The following is a 20,819-nucleotide window of genomic DNA, read 5'->3' on the forward strand; positions in this document are numbered from 1 at the left end:
TTGATTAATTTTTATTTTCTATTTTTATATGTTTTATACGTCTATTTTTATTTTCAATGCCTTAAACATCTTTATTAATCTTTTTCGGTCTGCCGGAATTCATTAGGATTTTTTAAAGATAAAATTATTGATCCGTGTCTGCATATGCTTTTATAAATTTTTAACACTACACTACACTTTTCTCTATGTATGTATTTACGTACCCACTACCTACTTACCTGTAAGTATTTATGCGATGGATTTCCTTCTACAAATAAAAAATATTGCGAAATACACAATAAAACACCTTTTTTAATTTTAAATAAAACATGTAACTTAAAATATTTTTTTTCTTATTTAAAAAAATTAAAGAGATCCTTGAGCGTCATGAGATTGCGCCAATTTCGTTTTATTTGGTTAAAGTTTATCTCTTCTTCGGGTTATTTGTAATCAATTTCGCGTTTTTTTTTAAATATATGCATTACTGCACTAAAACCCTTCTCTTCTAAATATGAAGATAGAAAGGCTATTATGGGTAATTTCAATTCTTCCCACAGAATTAGGTATTGATGACGAAAACGTATCCAAAAATTAATATAAACACATTGATTACATATTATTTTGGCTTCACAGTCATTTTGCAGATCAATAAATTACTCTTTTAAATTTGGACTAACACTTTCTACGTCTGATAAAAATGGATTGATTAACCAAGCTGATATCAAAAGTTCCTGTTAGTCTTTGAACCGTATTATCATATCTTCGATAAGGGCATTAATGTGGCTATGATACTATATGTCTTTTTTAATGGGCCCTTGTTTTATATGAAGAACTTGATAATATTGAGTATTATGCCAAAGTTAAAGTTAAATTTTGCGTATGAAAGTGTAGTTTTTCTTTATTGACACAACGTTCCCTTGAACCTCCCGCTCCCTTCTGCAGCACCCCCCAAATGCGAAAATTTTAAAAACGCCTAGCCAGACTTCCAAAACGTCCAGAAAGGGGCGCTGGCACCCCCGATAAGAAACATAACTTCAGGAAGTGGTGGACACTCCTTCTGTCCTTTTAAAATATTGTGTTTTCTGGAATTTTATATATATTATAGTAAGTCAAAAAAATTACCATTACCATTTACCGTTGTACGGCTGAGTTGAGTAACCATTATTAAACTGAACTTTTGAACTCAACTAAACGCCTAAACTCTTTTTATAAATGTCGCGTTTTAGCCGTGACCTTTCTATTTTTGTTTACACTGAAATAAATAAATTTAGATAGTGAAATATCTTCTTTGTAATATTAATATTATAATTTTGAAAATATGTAATACAACAAATTTCAATATCAATACCATTTAACCTGAAAAATTAATGATAAATATTTCGGCGGGTGGATTCGACATTCAGCCGCGGCGAAGTCACGCCCAGCCGGGAGTTTAGTACTAGTAGCCGTTTACGTCACTTCCGGCCGCTAGCGAATATCACTTCCAGCCATAAAAAATCGAGGTAGTTGGCGGTCTTTATATAAATAGTTAGTCTGTGATACTAACGACTTGTCAGCGCGTCCGCTGCTAACTGTTAGTTAGCGGTGAATATGTTGTATAATTATAAAGACTGTGCTTCAGAAGAATGGTGCATTTAAATTACTGAGAAAACATTGTTTAAATTTATCTGCAATGGAATCATTACTAAGACTATATATTTTTATACATCTCCTCAAGTCATCATTAGGATTGTGTACACACGAAGCTGTTACTACTTGTTTAGATGACATTAATAATCAAATTATCACTTCGTGTTATTTTGTAAAAGAGCGTACGACATTGAATTACAGTCTAAATATAAACTCTATAGATGTTTCAGAATACGGATTCGAATTTATTGCTCATGAAAATGACTGTAAATTTGACAGTTACGATCTGACTGTTGAACTCATAAGTAATGTTAATAAGGAAAGTGACTGTAAATACAATCATTCTGTATCGTACGATAACACTTTGTATAGTATACAGCGGATTCATATAACAAACCCTCCTCAGTGTAATCAGGTAAATCTCATTTTCTTACATTTTTTCCTTGTTTATATTTTCTTGTTAAGAAAAATATTATCTACTTTCAAATTTACTCTAATTTATTCAGTTTATAAATAGCTCCAAAATTGATATTAATATTTTTTAACAAGTGATATTGTAATATTGAAGAAAAATATGCGCAACCATAAATTTTGTTAAAATGAAGTTTGAATAAGAAGTCAAATATATATGTTGGTCAAAATGTCTCAAATCCAAGGCAAATGTAGAGAGATCAAAAAACAACTTGTGAAGATTGTGGAACAACACCTCATGTGACTTATATCAATCATTTCTACAGATAATGGCTTTAAGTTTATGTAAAATTATCAATAATAATCATTGTTATACCGAGTTTCATACAATTTTTATACCATATTTAAATATTGAATATGCAAATAGGAAATATAATTATAAAATTAAGACAGGCGCCGTGGCGTAGCCGAGTAGACGATCGACTGCGAAACTAGCATCGCGGGCTCGATTCCCGACAATCGCAAAATAAATTTAAGAAAGATTCATTTTCAAGTGGTCTGGATGTTTGTGATGTGTTTTTCACGTTTACCTTCCTTATCCTTGGTACTTACCTGCAGACAAGCATCTAAAGGTAGAGGCTTGGAGGGTTATCCTTTTTTTTTTAAATAGGTTTGTTGGGGTGGTTTGGATATGTGGAGCGAATAAGTTAGGCATGAACAGTAAATTAAATTTATGAAGCGAATGTAGTTGGAAATAGGAGCAGAGGATGACTGAGGAAAACTTGGCATGATCAAGTACTTCAAATACTCAGTAGTCAAATCAGGCAGATATGTATGAAGAAACGCATGAATGTAGAAGAGGTGAAGGATGTTTGCAAAGAGAGGGTGGTGTGGAATTCTATTCTCTCTTCCTACCCTTGCAGAGAAGTAGCGTGATGGTTAGTTAATTAGTGTCGGGTTGTGGTTCAGCGGTTAGTGTTGCGGATTCTTGAGTCAGAGTTTCTCGGTTCGAACCCACTCTACCACAATTGCATACCTATTTTTAATAATGAGCTGCTTAGGCTCACAGAAATAGTATGAAATTGTAGTATTTTTGTAAATAAATTTTAAAAAACACTAATATAAATATATATAAATATATTTTTTTAAATAAATTTAATACAACTATTGCAAATCCGTCATTGTTCACAAATCAATTAATGTTTTCATTAATTGATTCGGCCTTTTTTAATTAAAAAAATTACTTAGTAAATACCATTATTTCTGTGGTATTGTACACTGAAATAGTGGTATTTACTAAGTAAAAAATTTAATTAAAAATTAATTAATGTTGTAACCTTTTTATTTTTTAAGTAGGTTTATGAACTAGTTTGTAGGAAACATTGTATACCAGTAAGATTTTTTTCTTAAGTTTCCCTGAGGATAATTTAAAATTTAAACTGTCTGAAACGGAATGTAACTGTTTTAAAACAATTTGTTAAATTCAATAAATTAGTTTATGAATTTGCATAATACCTTGTTTTAACTTGTGTATCAGTTAAGGAAAAACAGATTGGATAATCTTTTTGTCTCCAATGCTATTTTTACTTCTGGAAAATACTTTTATGAAACAGATTTCCTTATCAGTAAACAGTTAAACAATCTTTTCATCTTTTATTTTATTATTTAAGGAATAACGCACGTAGCCTCCACTTTTAGAAGCTTGACTGCTAGTAGATTAGTAAAGATAGGGAAGATCAATGTGAAAAATATATCGCAAACACCCAGCATAATTGAAAATAAATCTTCTTGAATTCATTTTGTAAAGCGGGAATCGAACTCATGATGCCAGCTTTGCAGTCGAGCTTCTACTCAACTACGCTACAGTGCCAATCTCTACCCAACTACTTATTTTACATAACAAATTCTAGGTAGATTATCTTTTTTATGTTGGGTTAAGTTAAGTTAGGTCAGTTTTATTTTTTAGGTATGGGTTAAGCATTATTTGTAAGCGGTGAGAACTGTCGACAAGGAAATAATTAACATGATTAAATATGTATTTTCTCTGCCTAAACTTGCGGGGAAGCGGCGTGGTGCGTGTTTAGTTAGTCAGAAAATCGGCGGGTATGTATGAGGAGATGCATGAATGCGGAAGGGGAGACGATTGTCTGTAAATTCAGATTGGTGTGGTGTTCTATTCTCTCCGCCTACTCTTTCGGGAAGCGGCGTAATGGTTAGTTAATTAGTATAAAAGATACTTTTAGGAAATTTGATTTTACTTATTACTTATTTCAGCTTTTTTTCTTGTGTTCTGTATTGAACAAAACAACTCTTTTCCAGTGCAGGCCTGCCACTTTCTTAATGTCATCGGATCATCTTGTCTGGGGCCTGCCCACGCTTCTGCGTCCTGTTCTAGGCATCTAGTCAAGCACCTTCTTCGTCCATCTATCCTCAGATATACATGCCACATAACCTGCCCAGTTCCACTTTTTTCCGCAATTCTTTGAGCCACATTTGTTACCTTGGTCATTTCCCTTATACAAACATTGGTTTTTCGATCTCTAAGGGATATATTTTTTTTTTTCAATAATGTTAGTAATATTATTATATAACCACTCACCAAGATTTTTATGTCTACCGGTTTCGAGACCTATTGGCACGACTTTGATTTATACTAATATTACTAATATTCTTGTAAAAAAATATAAACGTAAAAATAACTAACCGCAAAGTAAATGCTTTAAATATTAATAAAATTGAGAATCTCTAAGGAAGATATGTTTAGCATCCTTCTCTCCCTTGCTATTTATTTTACCCGGAGTTTATATATGATTCATTTTGTTAGGGAATTAATAAGTAACCGATGTTTGTGAAATGTTTTTCCAGCTCAAGGTGAGCTTTTGCTTGCTGTACTGGTTCAGCGGATGCTACTCCCTCACGTTTGCGCCCCATTCGGGATCCAACTCTCACCGCCCCGTGACTTACTATGAATGGATAGTAAACAATCACACTCTGAAGGACTTTGTAATTCAGCCACCTGTTTTTGTGCCTTTAAATCAAGAGTAAGTTATTTTTTTTCATTTTTCATTCGAACCCTTATCCGCACCCGAATGGTGCATAAGGCATTGCATCATATAAACGCAGTGTTATCTTGATCATTAACACACAAAGGAAAGGTGATCAGCCCTCCGCATCAGGTACCAGTGCAGGGTAATATTGAATAAATATTAGAGTGAAAAAAAGTTATTTTATTTTCATGAAAAGTTTATGTTGCTAATATTTAAGCAAATTCATTAAAGTTCTCGACACTTATTAAAGTGATTATTTCCCTTCTTAGTTCTAGATAAGCCAAATAGACAACTAACAAACATCCAGATTTTTTATTTATTTGTATAACTTTTTCAAAATAAAATTTATAAATCTTGTCGGGAAAGGATTAATGATTGTGAGTATGATTATTTTAGGAAATAAATTAAAATTGTAAAAAGTATTATTTCTTTAAAAATCACAATGTTTTTCATACTTCATTCCATTCCCATTTTAATTGAAAAAAATCCTTGGTTTTATTTAACAGTAAATATATTTCATATGTTCTTATCAACTAAGTATAATTCATTTTAAAAAATTCACCATATTATGCTTTTTTAATCACCCTTTTTCAACGATGGGTGGTTACGGCTGTCCAAACTGAAAACACAGTAAGAAACATTTTTTTGAAAAATGTTTTTTTTGCATTTTTGGACTAAGTAGAATCTACTCAGTCCAAAAATGCAAAAAAATGTTCTGTGTTTTAAGTTTGAACAGCCGATTAGGCACTGATCATTAATTTAGCCATGCATTTCTAACAATTTCCTTATTTTTTCAGACCATTTGAACTTGTTTGGACATTTAAACCTGACACTTTCCTAAGTGACCATGAACCTTTTAATGTCCGTTTGGAGGAATATGGTAGCAAGGTCAGTAATTTGTATTTTATACATAATTTTGTAAATTATTAATGTACAAAAGATTTCAAAACATTGTGTAGATGTCAATGATATGCCAATTTAAAATTAAATGGTCAGAAATGTATGTAACGTTGTTTAACATACTACATAAGCGATTAACAATAATAATAATAATAAATTTGGGTAATTTCTATAGCGCTATTTTCGTAAAATACTACCTCAAAGGTGCTTGATTGTGATTGAATTGGGGAAAAGGACATATTAGAAACGATGCGTTTTTAGTTTTTTTGTAAAGATCATTACACTCTCACTATTTCTTACTACTGGTGGAAGAGCATTCCACTCCATCGGTCCCGCAACAGCAAAGACTTGCTCGCCAAATTTAGTGTGATAGTTGTGAGCTAGTAAGATCACCTTGCCCATAGCAGTTGTTAAGTAGCAGTAGCCAATGGCAGCGTGAGACATCTATCAACCAATTCGTCTGGAATATACAGCACTTTTAGATACTCTGGGAGATATATTATATTACATCTCAACATACATCTTTGTTGATACCGCTCCACAGGTTAATCTTTAAATTGATTTCTATTTTATGATTTAATTTGATAATGTTGATGTTTTATAAGAATTGGTGCTTTGATTATTTACAAATTAAATTCTATATGTATGTTATACAGGAAGAAATGTCCTTGAAACCCATTGACATAACGGAAAATTGCACCCTCTTTAAACAGAAGATTTCCTGTGAATACAGAAATCTAACCGAAGGAAATTATTCAATACATCTCTCTCTACATGACGAATGGCGTTGTGGCTTCCAAGATGGTGTGTTTGGCAACTGCATTTGGACCTCCCTTGTCGGTATGGATTTATGTCAATGATGAATTAGATGTACAATATTAAAAATATTAATGTCCGTATTTAACATAATCTGCCAAAACTCTTTAAGTTAAGAATAAAGTGGAGTAGAAAAATCAGTACTCTTGCAAAACTCGCTATGCCAATCGACAGTTCACTTTCTAAAATCTGTAAAAAAAAACTCAAATCGGTAGATGATTTCATACTCTACCGATTGCCGCCATGGCCTAAAAAACTTTTTACAATTTAATTTTTTTTTTAACATAACGTGGTTTGCAAGTGGACTACTCATATATAATCTTTGTAATTTGACTTACTAATATTGTGGAGATGCTTATAAAGTCAGGTTTGATATATAATGTTTTATGTATTTGGTTTTTTCAGAACGTTTTAAACCTCCCGATACATCCGAATACAAATTTGCCGGTGTTGCGGGTTTCAATATTTTGAATTGGTTAGTTTTAATAGGATTAATTACGTTCCTGTGCGTAATTATATCAGGAATGTATTGCTTTATCATAAGAAAGAAACCGAGTAATGATTGGGAAAATTCACTGGAAGAAATGGAGGTACACAGTAAACATGAACAATATAGGGATACTCGGAAGATATTCCTTCTTTATGCCCGGGACTGCCAACCGTTTATGGATGCTATGATTGAATTGAGGCGATATTTTGTAACTCAATCTGGATTTAAGGTAATCTGTTCAAATTACTCATAAAATAATCCTGAATGTTTATATATTCAGTTCGCCTCCGTGGTGTAATGGTCAGCGTGTTTAGCTACCGTGCTGGAGGTCCCAGGTTCGATTTCCAGAAGGAGTGAGAATAAATATTAGTGATTTTACACTCTAATATTTATTTAATATTATTCTGGACTGGTCCCTGATGCGCAGGAGTGATCACCTTGCCTTCATATAATTAACGATCAAGATAGCATTGCGTCAATAAGATGCAGAGCCCTATGCACCATTGGGTGGGGATTAGGGTTAGAATGAGATCGTTAGATGGGGCTCAATAAAGCTCAATTGCATAAAACTCAATGTTCCTTTGACCAAATTTAGTATATACGTATTTGATTTGTTTCTGCAAATGGTTCCAAATTAAGTTGAAGAGATTTTTTCATAGAGAAATATTTGCGTTTTTTATTATTTACAAAAACACTTCAATTTATTACTATTTCTGTGAGCCATTATTAAAAATAGGTATCAAATTATGGTAGTATGAGCTCGAACCGAGATACTCTGACTAAGAGTCCGCAATACTAACCACGTGACCACAACCCGACACAATAATAGAAATATTTTCTTATACACTGTATATTTTATTGATTATGTCTGAATGCAATTACTAAATAACAACAAGAAATACCTTTTTTTGGAACTTTTTACTTTTAAATCACACCATGTGAAACTCCATATCGCTCACTCCTTTCAAGAACGTCATAAATCAAAAAACTTGATTTTTGAGAAGAACGTTTTTAAAGGTTAAAAATATAACACAATGTATTAAAAATAAATATCAAGCCACTTATTGAACTTTTTACTGTGTAATAGATCTTTTTAGGTAAAACCTGAAGGTTTTTTTTCCATTTGAAAAATATTTAGTATATTTAAAAAATAATTAAATAATACATTTTCTTCAAAATGCAAAAACCAACATTTTCTGCCCTGTAGCGGGTAAATATTTAGTTAAAAATTTGGCGCTTTTGCTGAGATATAGTACATTTTCTGGGTATCCCGAAAACATGCACAACTGAAAATTTACGATTTTTGATTTATGACGTTGTTGAAAGGAGTGAGCGATATGTCACTTGTTTATCTTTTTTATTTATTTGTAAGTTGCCTTAAAAAAATCCTTGCCTATTATTTACAAGGATTTATGGCATATTCAGCTTATATCTCTTAAAAAATGAAAGTGGATGTGTATAATAATAATAATATAATAATAATAAAACCCTAATCCGCACCCCAATGGTGCATAGGGCACTGTGTCACATAAACGCAGAGTTATCTTGATCGTTTACACATGAAGGAAAGGTGATCAGCCCTCCGCTTCAGGTACCAGTCCAGGGTAATATTGAATAAATATTACAGTGAAAAAAACTAATATTTATTTGACCCTCCCTGGGAATCGAACCCGGGACCTCCAGAACGGTAGCCGAGCGCGCTGACCATTACACTACGGAGGCGGACATGAATGTGTATAGTTCACATAATTTTTTTTTTACCAAATTTGTGAACAAGTATTTGGACACACTCAAAATGTTGTACAGTTCACAATAAATGAATAAAATGTCATCATATCACATTTATAATGAGTCGTTTTGTTTTTTTCAGGTTTATGATATTTATGACAACATGCAGTTCAATGAAATAGCCAAATCTCCTTTTGAATATGTGGAAGGGTTATTGAGAGATGAAAATATATTTGTCGTTATAATAGCCACCAAATGTGCCGAAATTCTTCATCAAGCTTCAGTAAAGTACATGTCGACTGGAACACCACACGGTGAGATTTCAATGGTGCATAAGGCGCTAAATTTAATAAATATAAGATTTAACATGTGTTCACATATCAATCTAGTGGAATATTTTTATTGAAAACAAAAACATTGAAAATGAAGGGCTATTTTACTACACCCTATTAAGTCTACTTTTGTTTGAAAATGTGTTTTCTTATTTTAAATTAAGCTGCCAGCTTAGACTAATACATATATTGACGTTTGATACCCGTTAGATCTAGGTGAAAAGTAGCTTAAAACCAAACGCTATTTAATAAATTTAAGTGTATTCATTTAAAAAATCACTTGATATTTGAAATACAGTATGCTAACAAATGAAATAAGATGTTGTATTATTTTTCAGGGTCTTATTTTTAGCTATTGTTATCCTTTAAACCCATTTAGTATAAATTTATACAAACACAAAGTATAAATTTTTTGTTTCACAAAATTTTCAGATGGCATGAAAAAAATACTTTTAAAACATCCTTTTTTTGTTCCATTGTTGTTTACTTATTATTAAGCTCCTCATTTTTTTATATTCTTTATAAATTTTCAAAATGGATTTATCCTAACATGGCTCATTTAGCCTAAGACTTGTTAATTATGCCGACTGTTGTATTACAAAGACAATAATAATAAAAAAAAATTATTAATTTAACAGATAAGAGTTTTGGGGAAGTTACATCGACAGCTGAAAAATGTACATTTCTATCAAAATAATTACTGTCCACATTTTTACTTGTGTATTTGACCAATTTTATAACACTTTCATTCATTAATAGATTTCTTAAAACTGGCAAGGATGTCTGAATATGATGTGAATGACATCTAATAGTAACAAGAAAATAATACATATTTATTTAGTTTTATTAACATTTTAGCAGAGGAAATTTCCCATCGCAACCCCAATCCCCTCGATAGACTGATACTTCATGCCATGAAATTAATATCCTACGATACTACAACCACTTCTTATAAAAAGTTCTTTGTTGTTCGGTAAGTTAACAGCTTATATTTTATAGCCGCCTTTTCTTCCACCTTAAACTACCACATTAAACTACCATGCTGGAGGTCCCGAGTATGATTCCTAAGGAGGCAAAATAAACATATTTTTTTTACTGAAATATTTATTTAATATTATCTTGGACTGGTACCTGGAGGACTGATCACCTTTCTTTCTCATAATATACAATCAAATTTGCATTGTATCAATTTGATGCAGTGCACAACTGGGTGTGGACAAGGGTTAATGGTAGCTATTTTAAAGCTAATGTCGTACAAATATATATCATGTTTTTTTAGTCTGTATTGATTTTCTTAAATATAAGTATAAAACATTCGTGTTAGACCACTTTTGAGTATATTAATGTAATCACGACTAATTTTGAGAACTAAAAACTGCAAGTTTGTATTTTCATCATTGATGAGAATATCTGTAGTTCTCAAAACTGGTGTTTTTACATTGACAAATTCAAAAGTGGTTTTTTACTAGTATTTTATTTTTACATTTAAATTGTCATGTTATCTTATGTGTCAATTTTATTTTCACAATCATCACAAGTTTGCAAAATGATTTGAAAATGCCTTATCATGGTGAAATACTTTTCACGTAAAATAAAATTAATAATTTATTATTAGATTAAAACCAATATTTTTAGCTTTTCCACTTTTTTATTTGACCAGCGACCGGGTTTCGTCGTTACCGACATCATCAGACTGGTGAGAGGCTTTACAAATTTGTATGTTATATATAAAAGAAGGCAGGAGTTGATAACCATGATTTGATATAATTTTATGAGAAATTAATTTAATTTTAGTGAATTTAAGTATTGTATGATATTTTAAATATTTTTTTATAAAGGTTTTTTGTATTGAAAGCACGATTTTATATAAAGTTAAAATAGATTTGTATTTTTTTGTAAATGAATTTAAATTATGTAACGAGGTATCAGGAAATGCTGGTTGACGGCTCCTTCCACTAAGCTGTGGTTGTCCGGGGGGAGTCCGAAGTTCTCTGAAATGTAAATTTCCCGGCAGTCATTTCTTATCGACAAGACATTAAGGCATCTATTGTTTCTTTTCTAATGGGTAAAGTAAGGGAGAATGAATGTGTGTTACTTGATCATTTAATATGTCTTTATTATGACAATTTTTTAATCTATTTATTTCCAAAATTTCGAGCCTATCTAATTTTTTACCTTTACTACATTTGTGTAAGATTTTTACATTAAAATTTTTATCGAAATCATGATTTGACTCTATCAAGTGGTTTGCAAAAGTGGAGTTTTCTTTTTTATTTCTCCAACTTTGGACATGTTCGTTTATTCTTATTTTAAACGATCGTCCTGTTTGCCCCACGTATTCAGCACTGCATGATCCACAACTTAATAAATATGAGCCTGAATTTGTTTCTTTTTCCCTTTTATCTTTATTATTAATTAGTATCTTCCCCAGATTTGAATTATTATAAAAGGCTATGGAACATTCATCTTTGTTCGCTAGTTTTCCGATTCTGTTGCTACTATCCCCTATAAAAGATAATTTAGCCCATTTTTTAACTACTTTTGAAGTCTCTGTAATGAGAGCTTTATTTAATTGAGATGTTGCAAGTCTCTTTTGTTTTTTCCTAATTAATTGATCAATTAAACCACATTCATAACCGTTATTGGAGGCTATCGTCTTTATGATATTAAGTTCAGAGTTGTAATTATCATTATTTAATGGGACATACAACAGCCTATGAATTAAACTATGAAATGCAAATTTTCATAGTTTAATTCATAGGCTGTTGTATGTCCCATTAAATAATGATAATTACAACTCTGAACTTAATATCATAAAGACGATAGCCTCCAATAACGGTTATGAATGTGGTTTAATTGATCAATTAATTAGGAAAAAACAAAAGAGACTTGCAACATCTCAATTAAATAAAGCTCTCATTACAGAGACTTCAAAAGTAGTTAAAAAATGGGCTAAATTATCTTTTATAGGGGATAGTAGCAACAGAATCGGAAAACTAGCGAACAAAGATGAATGTTCCATAGCCTTTTATAATAATTCAAATCTGGGGAAGATACTAATTAATAATAAAGATAAAAGGGAAAAAGAAACAAATTCAGGCTCATATTTATTAAGTTGTGGATCATGCAGTGCTGAATACGTGGGGCAAACAGGACGATCGTTTAAAATAAGAATAAACGAACATGTCCAAAGTTGGAGAAATAAAAAAGAAAACTCCACTTTTGCAAACCACTTGATAGAGTCAAATCATGATTTCGATAAAAATTTTAATGTAAAAATCTTACACAAATGTAGTAAAGGTAAAAAATTAGATAGGCTCGAAATTTTGGAAATAAATAGATTAAAAAATTGTCATAATAAAGACATATTAAATGATCAAGTAACACACATTCATTCTCCCTTACTTTACCCATTAGAAAAGAAACAATAGATGCCTTAATGTCTTGTCGATAAGAAATGACTGCCGGGAAATTTACATTTCAGAGAACTTCGGACTCCCCCCGGACAACCACAGCTTAGTGGAAGGAGCCGTCAACCAGCATTTCCTGATACCTCGTTACATAATTTAAATTCATTTACAAAAAAATACAAATCTATTTTAACTTTATATAAAATCGTGCTTTCAATACAAAAAACCTTTATAAAAAAATATTTAAAATATCATACAATACTTAAATTCACTAAAATTAAATTAATTTCTCATAAAATTATATCAAATCATGGTTATCAACTCCTGCCTTCTTTTATATATAACATACAAATTTGTAAAGCCTCTCACCAGTCTGATGATGTCGGTAACGACGAAACCCGGTCGCTGGTCAAATAAAAAAGTGGAAAAGCTAAAAATATTGGTTTTAATCTAATAATAAATTAAAAATGCAATTCCATCACGAAGTGTCAGTGGATAATATAAATCTATTAAAATTAATAAAAAAAACGCCTTTTATTTATTGTATAAAACTTTTTTAATTTTTGTTTAATGAAATCAATATTATAATAATTATAATAAATTTGGATGATTTATATAGTGCTATATTCGTAAAATACTACCTCAAAGGCGCTTCACTGTGATTGAATTGGGGAAAAGGAGATAATGGAAATGATTTTGTCCTGTTTCTTCCAGGTTACCCGTTCTAAATGATTCCAACGATTATCTGATGCACATCAATCCAGGAATACGCTACGATTTGCCAAATGGATTGGAAACATTGCTAGACAATATGCTATCACGTTCTCAAGAAAAGGAACTTCTTGTCAATTCCATAGTTAATAAGGAAGGCCTCCTTCGTTCATTATACAATCTTAATGAGTATGTTCAAAATAACCCACATTACCTTAAAAATGAAATACTAAATGAAAGTCTTTGCAATTGAATTGCAGTAATATTGCGCTTCCTATGTAAGAATAAGTTTTGATAAAAATTTACACTTTTTCTGAGATATAATTTGAATTCATCGCAATGTTGATTTTTTGATTTTTACACAGGACTGTTGACTAATTTTACTGAATATTTTATCAATATTCAAAATATCATTGTTTTAATGTGTAATTATCCAGCATGACGAAATACAGATTGAAAATAATATATACATAATTAGTATCAAAGACGAATAGTATAAATAACTCAATTATCTGGAAATAACAATTTAAAATATTTGAAGAGATATGTTCGGAAATAAAATAAAAATATGTCGCATTGGAGTAATATTTGTTATTGAAGATGACACTCTTCTCCGTTTTTTTAGAATGAAAACGTAAAGAGAGTTCCAATATAATGATTTTCCAAAAAAATATAAAAAATTCTTAATATTCTGGTATGTACTCATTGACCTGAATTGTTGTCAACTTTTCAATGTCCTATAATAAGGGGCATATATTCCATTGGTCAAAAAAACATGTAAGAATCTCATAAAATAGACTTGTATTTCATTTACTCGGATCTATTTCAATCCCTATCTAAAATCCACTGCTTTCTTATATGTAGTCAATTTTTTGTAAAATATTCCTGTTGAAAAATATAAAAAACAACTATTTTTATATTATCTTCGAATCTCATTTATATTTTAAATCCTGATCAATCAAATTTTATATAATATGAAAATAAAATAATATTTGTCATTCTTACAATATCAAAAAATATGTATTTTGCAAAACATCTAAATTAAATATCACAAATTATATTTGCACCTCGCTCTCCTGGAAAGTACCAAATTTATAGATGCGAATTTATATGGAGGGTATATTGATTTGGATTTCAAATTAATGTAATTAATAACATTTTGGATACGTTTCTATTTTATATAAACTTTTTGTATAGAGTAAAAATATTTAAATAATTATACACTTTATATTGTTGTCGTTTATATGAAATTCAAGAAGTGCTAGAATAGTTGCTTTGAATTATTAATGAAACACTTTTTAGTAATTTATTTTTAATCATCACAAAACTATTTTAATTTGTGAATTTGAGTATATTAAATTTTATTCATTGTCACCATATTTTTCTGAACTAAAATTAACATTTTTACAAATTTTCAAAAACAATATTTTCCAAGTTGGTGATTTTAAATGATAACGACGGTGTGTTAGATGTTACTTTTCTTATTAAAATGTTATTATTTTTTATCGATATCTCAACATAAATTAAGAAGTTTCTTAGATTTTCAGGCCGTTTGTATTATAAATATACAACATTTTGAGTGTGTCCAAATACTTGTTCACAAAATCTGGATTATCTCCAATTACAGGAGTTATTTTCATATTATTTTTTGACATCTCATCAAAGATGAAGAAGAATATGGAAGTCTGGGCATTTACGGGGCTTACGACCGTCATAGGCTGGTTTAAGTGATCACTTTACACATTAAGCTTATAATTTTTTAATTATCTGGTCAAATTATAAGCTTAATAATAAAAATGAAAATGGTATTTTCTGGCGTTTCTCATGTGTGTGATTATAATCCAGGATTTGGGGATCTCACATACTAATATAAGAGTTTCTGCTTAATAAAAAGCTTCTTTACATCTCACCAACAGATGTCTCTAGTGAAGTTCTAGTGATTCATGAACAAGGTTTCTAAATTGGTTCATATATATAGAACTTCCAGGAATTTGAGTAGTGTGGTATCAAACGTTTTGATCAATATCACTAGTCCGTCTTTGGTCGGTTGGAAGATATTGCTTTTTAGCAATAAGCCCGCCAATGTACTTTTCTTTTTCTGTACATGAAGTTTAAATAAATAAATAAAATAAATAAAAATAAATAATGGGTAGAATTGGTGAATGTTACACGTGTGTAAAGTGATCACTTAAACCAGCCTATGACGTTCGTAAGCCCCGTAAATGCCCAGACTTCCATATTCTTCTTCATCTTTGATGAGATGTCAAAAAATAATATGTATTATAAATTGTTAGTCAAATTTCTTTTTGTGATATTATGCCTTTGTGTAGAATACCGTCTTTAACTATTGCCATACAATGTAATAAAAAGTAATAAAAGGAGATGAAATTTTTACAGCCTTTTCACACTTGATTATGGCTAAACTTCTGCATCTGTTTTGAGATATCAATACAAAAAAAATTAACAATTCCAAAGTGGTAGATTTGAGGGGAAAAAAATGGAGCTCGCTCAAAATATTGTTAGTGTTATTTTAATTAACTTAAAAATTAAAAAAAAAATTATGACAGGTTCAGTTATATAGCCAAAGTTAGTGAACATAAATTTATTTTAACTTTGTTTAAATTGAATGAGTGATATTTTTACGTACTTATTACAGCAGACTCCCAATTATCCAAGGTAGTAGGGAAATAAATATACCCGGATAATCTCCACAGACTAAAAATGGAGTAAAAACAACATGCAGTAAAATCTCGATTTCACATTATTTTATGCACCTAGAAAAAAAGTTTATTAGAAGTACATATATGGCAATGTAAATTTTTAACTTTTTTTTTAACCACCCTATCTTCGGGTTATTTTCAGGCATATTTTTTATAAACAAGCAAAAAAATCACAACGTTTGCTGTCACAAAATATTATCAGGTATGAACCTGACAAAAATTTGTCAGTGTATCCGGTACGCATTGAATATTTTTTCTCGTGCTCATAGGTCATACGGGTTAGCGTGGAATGAAAAAATGGAATATTTTTACATAAAAATACTACCAGAGCATGAAGGAATTGTAATTTCAGATCACTTTTCCATGTTATTTGTGGAAAAATTATTTTTGCAGCTGAAAGTGTATATTTTTATTTATGAAGCAGTATTCAAGAATCAGCCGATGGCAGTTTTTTGGATAAAAATGTTTTGATGTACAGTGAAAGTGCCGAAAAATACTACATTGATTTTTTAAATACTATTTTGAGGTTTAATGGTCACAAAATCGAGGTTTAATTTGCCTGAAAAAATACGAAAATTAAACCACAAAAAAAAATTATTACTCTGTTATGATTTAAAACAATGTCAAATTGAGTGATATTAAACCGAGGTTTTACTGCATTTCATTTTTTTATTGACTCCGCTACTCAACTAGTGCAATTCTGGATAGTTGGGACTCTACTCTGTTATATTAAATTTATGTTTGTGTGTGTGTTTTTTTTTAAATATTTATGCAGCTTTTGATTGTGTAAGGCAGGGGCCTTTTCGATTCTAAAGGCCAAGTTCATTTATCTTTGTCTGCGTTTGTGAAAATTTCAATTCAATTCAAGACTTTTCAAGTTTTGCATATAAAAACATGCAGAAGCTGAATATGTGTGTGTGTATGAATCATTTTTATCTGATTACAGGGTGTACTTTAAATAACGTATATGAATGCTCGGACAATTCATTACAAATGTTTAAGGCGAAATAGTTATTGATCCTTCACCTGTAAAATTGCATTTTGTAACATACTATAGTCTATATTGGTGGAGTTATTATGTATTGGGTAGCATTTTGTATACAATAATTCTAATTTCATGAACACATCTTGAAATTTATACATACAAAACTCAGATTTTTTATCGTACATAGAAATATATGTATTTTGTGAACACTCATGTATTCAAAATGCAATTTGTATTAAATACAATATGATGAAAAAGAAAAAAACAAAGCAAACATATCCAGACAAGTGTACTGTATATCTGTACATATAAAGCAAACACTCATATATGTACAAGTGATATGTGTGTTTGCGTAATGTCTTCTTTCTTAAATTCAGGTATATTTTATGAATCTGCTACTGAAAAAAAATTCATTGCATCTCGCAACTTATTTAATACAGATCGAATTTTGATTTTGATTTGATTTTAACCCAAATATTATTTAATGAAATGTTAAATTATATTAGTACATGACCACTAACCGAAATTTTCGACTACTGGTTTTAAAACATACCTGTTTCTTCATCAGGACAAACAGTAAAACAATATGCAAATACCATACACCATAGCATTATTCGCACAATTTCACCTGCAAACCAAAGTGTGTGAATACTGCTATTTATTGGTAAATAGTGTTTCCTTGTTAGTGTAGTGATTGTCCTGACTGAGAGATAGGTTCGTCCTCAAACCAGCAGATAAAAATCTCGGTTAGTGGTTTTAGATAATATATACATAACTTTAATTTCGGTAAAATGTCTGACGATAAAATTAATGTTTTTATATTATTATATAACCATATCCCCTCCCTCTGTGGAGTACATGGAGTCCACAAACTGTCTCCAGGCTTTTCTGTCGGCTGCCAGCTCCCTTGCATGCTCTCAAGCCATGTCCGCTTCCCGTAGATCAGATGAGAACTGCTGATGAATTGTCAGCAGTGGTCTTCCTGGGCGGCCCGAACCTGATGCCCTTTAAAAGAGGCAAGCTTGATGGCGGCTCTCGGGAGGCATGCGGAGTACATGGCCAAGCCAACTGAATCGCCAATTAAAAGTGTTAATGCTTTAAAAAAATTATATTTAATATCTGAGGATTTATTCAGGGGTAATCATATTATTTTTGTAAATAAATTTGTTGATCTTGTAGGATTAGTTTTATCCATGACAAAATGTTTTATGAATGGGCTTTAACTACTTATTAAATAAGTTTGCAATAATTAGATATACATATATATACGTTTTAAGATAATGTTTTTATAAAAATACAATTGGCCTTATTAGTCAAAAGTAAACAAGGTTGTCATATTTATGCAAGCATTGCTTTTATGTAGGTGTATCATACTGAGGGTTAGTAGGCGGGCCATAGACAGGAATGTCCCATGTCCCAAATTGTTCGAAATTTTATAATGTTTTTTTTTAATATATTTTGTTTTGTTGCATTTTTTTTTCTCATCAAGCATTAATTTAAATATGTATTTTGAAAACCTTTAACCCCTACAGACCTTGCGCACATTAAAATATACATTTGGTCCCTGATGATCATAGTTAGGATTCAGATTTTCTTGTTATTTGTAGGCACATTTTATAAAACTAGAACTTTGATTTTAACCACTTTTATGTTTTGGTACTTTTCTCCAACCTGTTTTGACAAAAACCTTGTCATCCTTGGGGATAGACATGTACATGTCTATCCCTGAAGATGACAAAGTTCTTGTCGAAACTGGCTGGAGAAAAGTAATAAAAATAAAAGTGGTTAAAAACTAAGATCTAGTTTTATCTTATAAAGGCAGATAAAATTTGTTCCACAATTTTGATTGATATTGATATTTTCCTGTTACATATAGTGTGAAGAGTTATGATTCAATACCTCGTAATCAAAATTTGTCAATTGATATTTTCAATTCATAAAAAAATGCAAATATGGTCTTAAAACATGTATATCTAAACTAATATTATTATGTCTCTACATAACAGTTTATTTCAAAGCATTAGTAAAAAAATATAACCTAAGAACCCATATTTCTAGATGTGCCCTGGCACTTTTGGACTTACTTTTTGTAAAATATCCCAGAGGTCAAATATTAAGGTCTGTAGGAATTTAAAAAATATTATTTTTAATAATATATCGCTCACTCCTTTCAACAACGTCATATATATAAAAAAACTTGATTTTTCAGGAGATCATTTTTTAAGTTTAAAAGTATAATAAAATGTATTAAAAATAAATATCAAGCCACACTTATTGAACTTTTTACTGTGCAACAGATCTTTTTAGGTAAAATCTGAATGTTTTTTCTCCATTTGAAAAATATTTAGTTTATTTAAAAAAACATTAACAATACCTATTCTTCAAAATGCAAAAACAACACTTTCTGGCCTGTAGCGGGTAAATATTAAGTTAAAAATATACCGCTTTTGCTGGGATGTAGTACATTTTCTGGGCATTCCGAAAACATGCACAGCTAAAAATTGAAAATTTTTGAAATATGACGTTGTTGAAAAGAGTGAGCGAAATGTGAAGGGAATTAATAATATCTTTTAAATTAATGACAGTATTTCTTTCCTCTTCCCTCCCCTCAATTATTTTATATCTTTGTTAAATATTTTTACTTTTTTTTTCATTAGTGAATAAATTATGTTTCAAAATAACACTGATGATGTAAGTACAATACTAAATTATATATTAACATTCTATTTTGATATAATATATTACTTTTACAATTTATTGACTTGATTTTTTATTATTTAAGAACAACAACAACAAAAAACATTCCGATTCCCTTTTCCTAAAAACAAAAATAAAAATTCTGGATTCTACAATATGTTTATCTGTGAGTCTGCACGATCTTTTTTTTTCAATATATGCACAACTGGAATGGAAAGTGAAAATTTATGACGTATTTTTTTTGCAGTGAAGATAATACCACATCAATTCAGTTCTATGATACATTTTCCATCAAGTAGAATTATGAGAAAGAAAATCTTGTATAAAAATACAAAACTGCTACTAAAATATGTCTTTTATTAACAATAATAATATTTAAATATAAAAATAAAAGTAATATTTATCAACTATGTATATAAAAACGTTTATTCAAAACGTCAAATCTCATGTAGATTCACCGATTATTTTGATAATTTTAACACAAAGTTGCATTGAAACACGCGCGTGTTTTTATATGCTCTTTTCTTTCTTTTCCATTTAACCACAGCAACGGGTGAACTAGTGCAACTAGCTTTAAATAAATTGTAAAATAAAAGATTTTTTTCATTTTGAAAACAATCAAGAAACTTATTATGTCGTTCCATTTCCATTAATATTATGAAATCAAAATAGTATACAATAATTTTTGAAAAATCCTCTTCCATACGCTCTAGTATTAATGTTCCGGACGTGGTAGCGTGTAGGTACGTATTTATATGCAATGTACAACTTTAAAAAAAAAGTATTTTCAGAATTAGAATCTTCCAAGAATTTCCCGACACGCGGCAAGAAGCGAAGGAAAATAGAAAATACCCTGTTACCGTGTTATTTCATTCGAGTTCTTCCGAGTCTGAGATAACCGCCAATGCGCGAATTATGTAACTTCTTGTAACATGGAATATCTTCATCCTTTTCTCACACGCTC

The 20,819-nt window shown here is 30.3% G+C and overlaps 1 protein-coding gene across 1 annotated transcript; it reads left to right on the top strand.

Annotated features, from left to right (window-relative positions):
* Window positions 1–1,523: 1,523 nt before the first annotated feature.
* On the top strand, window positions 1,524–14,133 carry LOC148312519 (uncharacterized). Its single transcript, XM_088277179.1, has 8 exons — window positions 1,524–2,023; window positions 4,885–5,060; window positions 5,864–5,954; window positions 6,623–6,806; window positions 7,188–7,501; window positions 9,143–9,314; window positions 10,191–10,305; window positions 13,457–14,133. Exons 1-8 carry the CDS (start codon window positions 1,652–1,654, stop codon window positions 13,704–13,706), a joined length of 1,674 nt encoding a protein of 557 aa, XP_088133305.1. The 5' UTR covers window positions 1,524–1,651; the 3' UTR covers window positions 13,707–14,133.
* The last annotated feature ends 6,686 nt before the right edge of the window (window positions 14,134–20,819 follow it).

This window comes from Brachycentrus maculatus, unplaced genomic scaffold (genome assembly GCF_059751285.1).
Source record: "Brachycentrus maculatus isolate JH-2025_06_01 unplaced genomic scaffold, ASM5975128v1 h1tg000039l, whole genome shotgun sequence".
Lineage (NCBI taxonomy): Eukaryota > Metazoa > Arthropoda > Insecta > Trichoptera > Brachycentridae > Brachycentrus > Brachycentrus maculatus.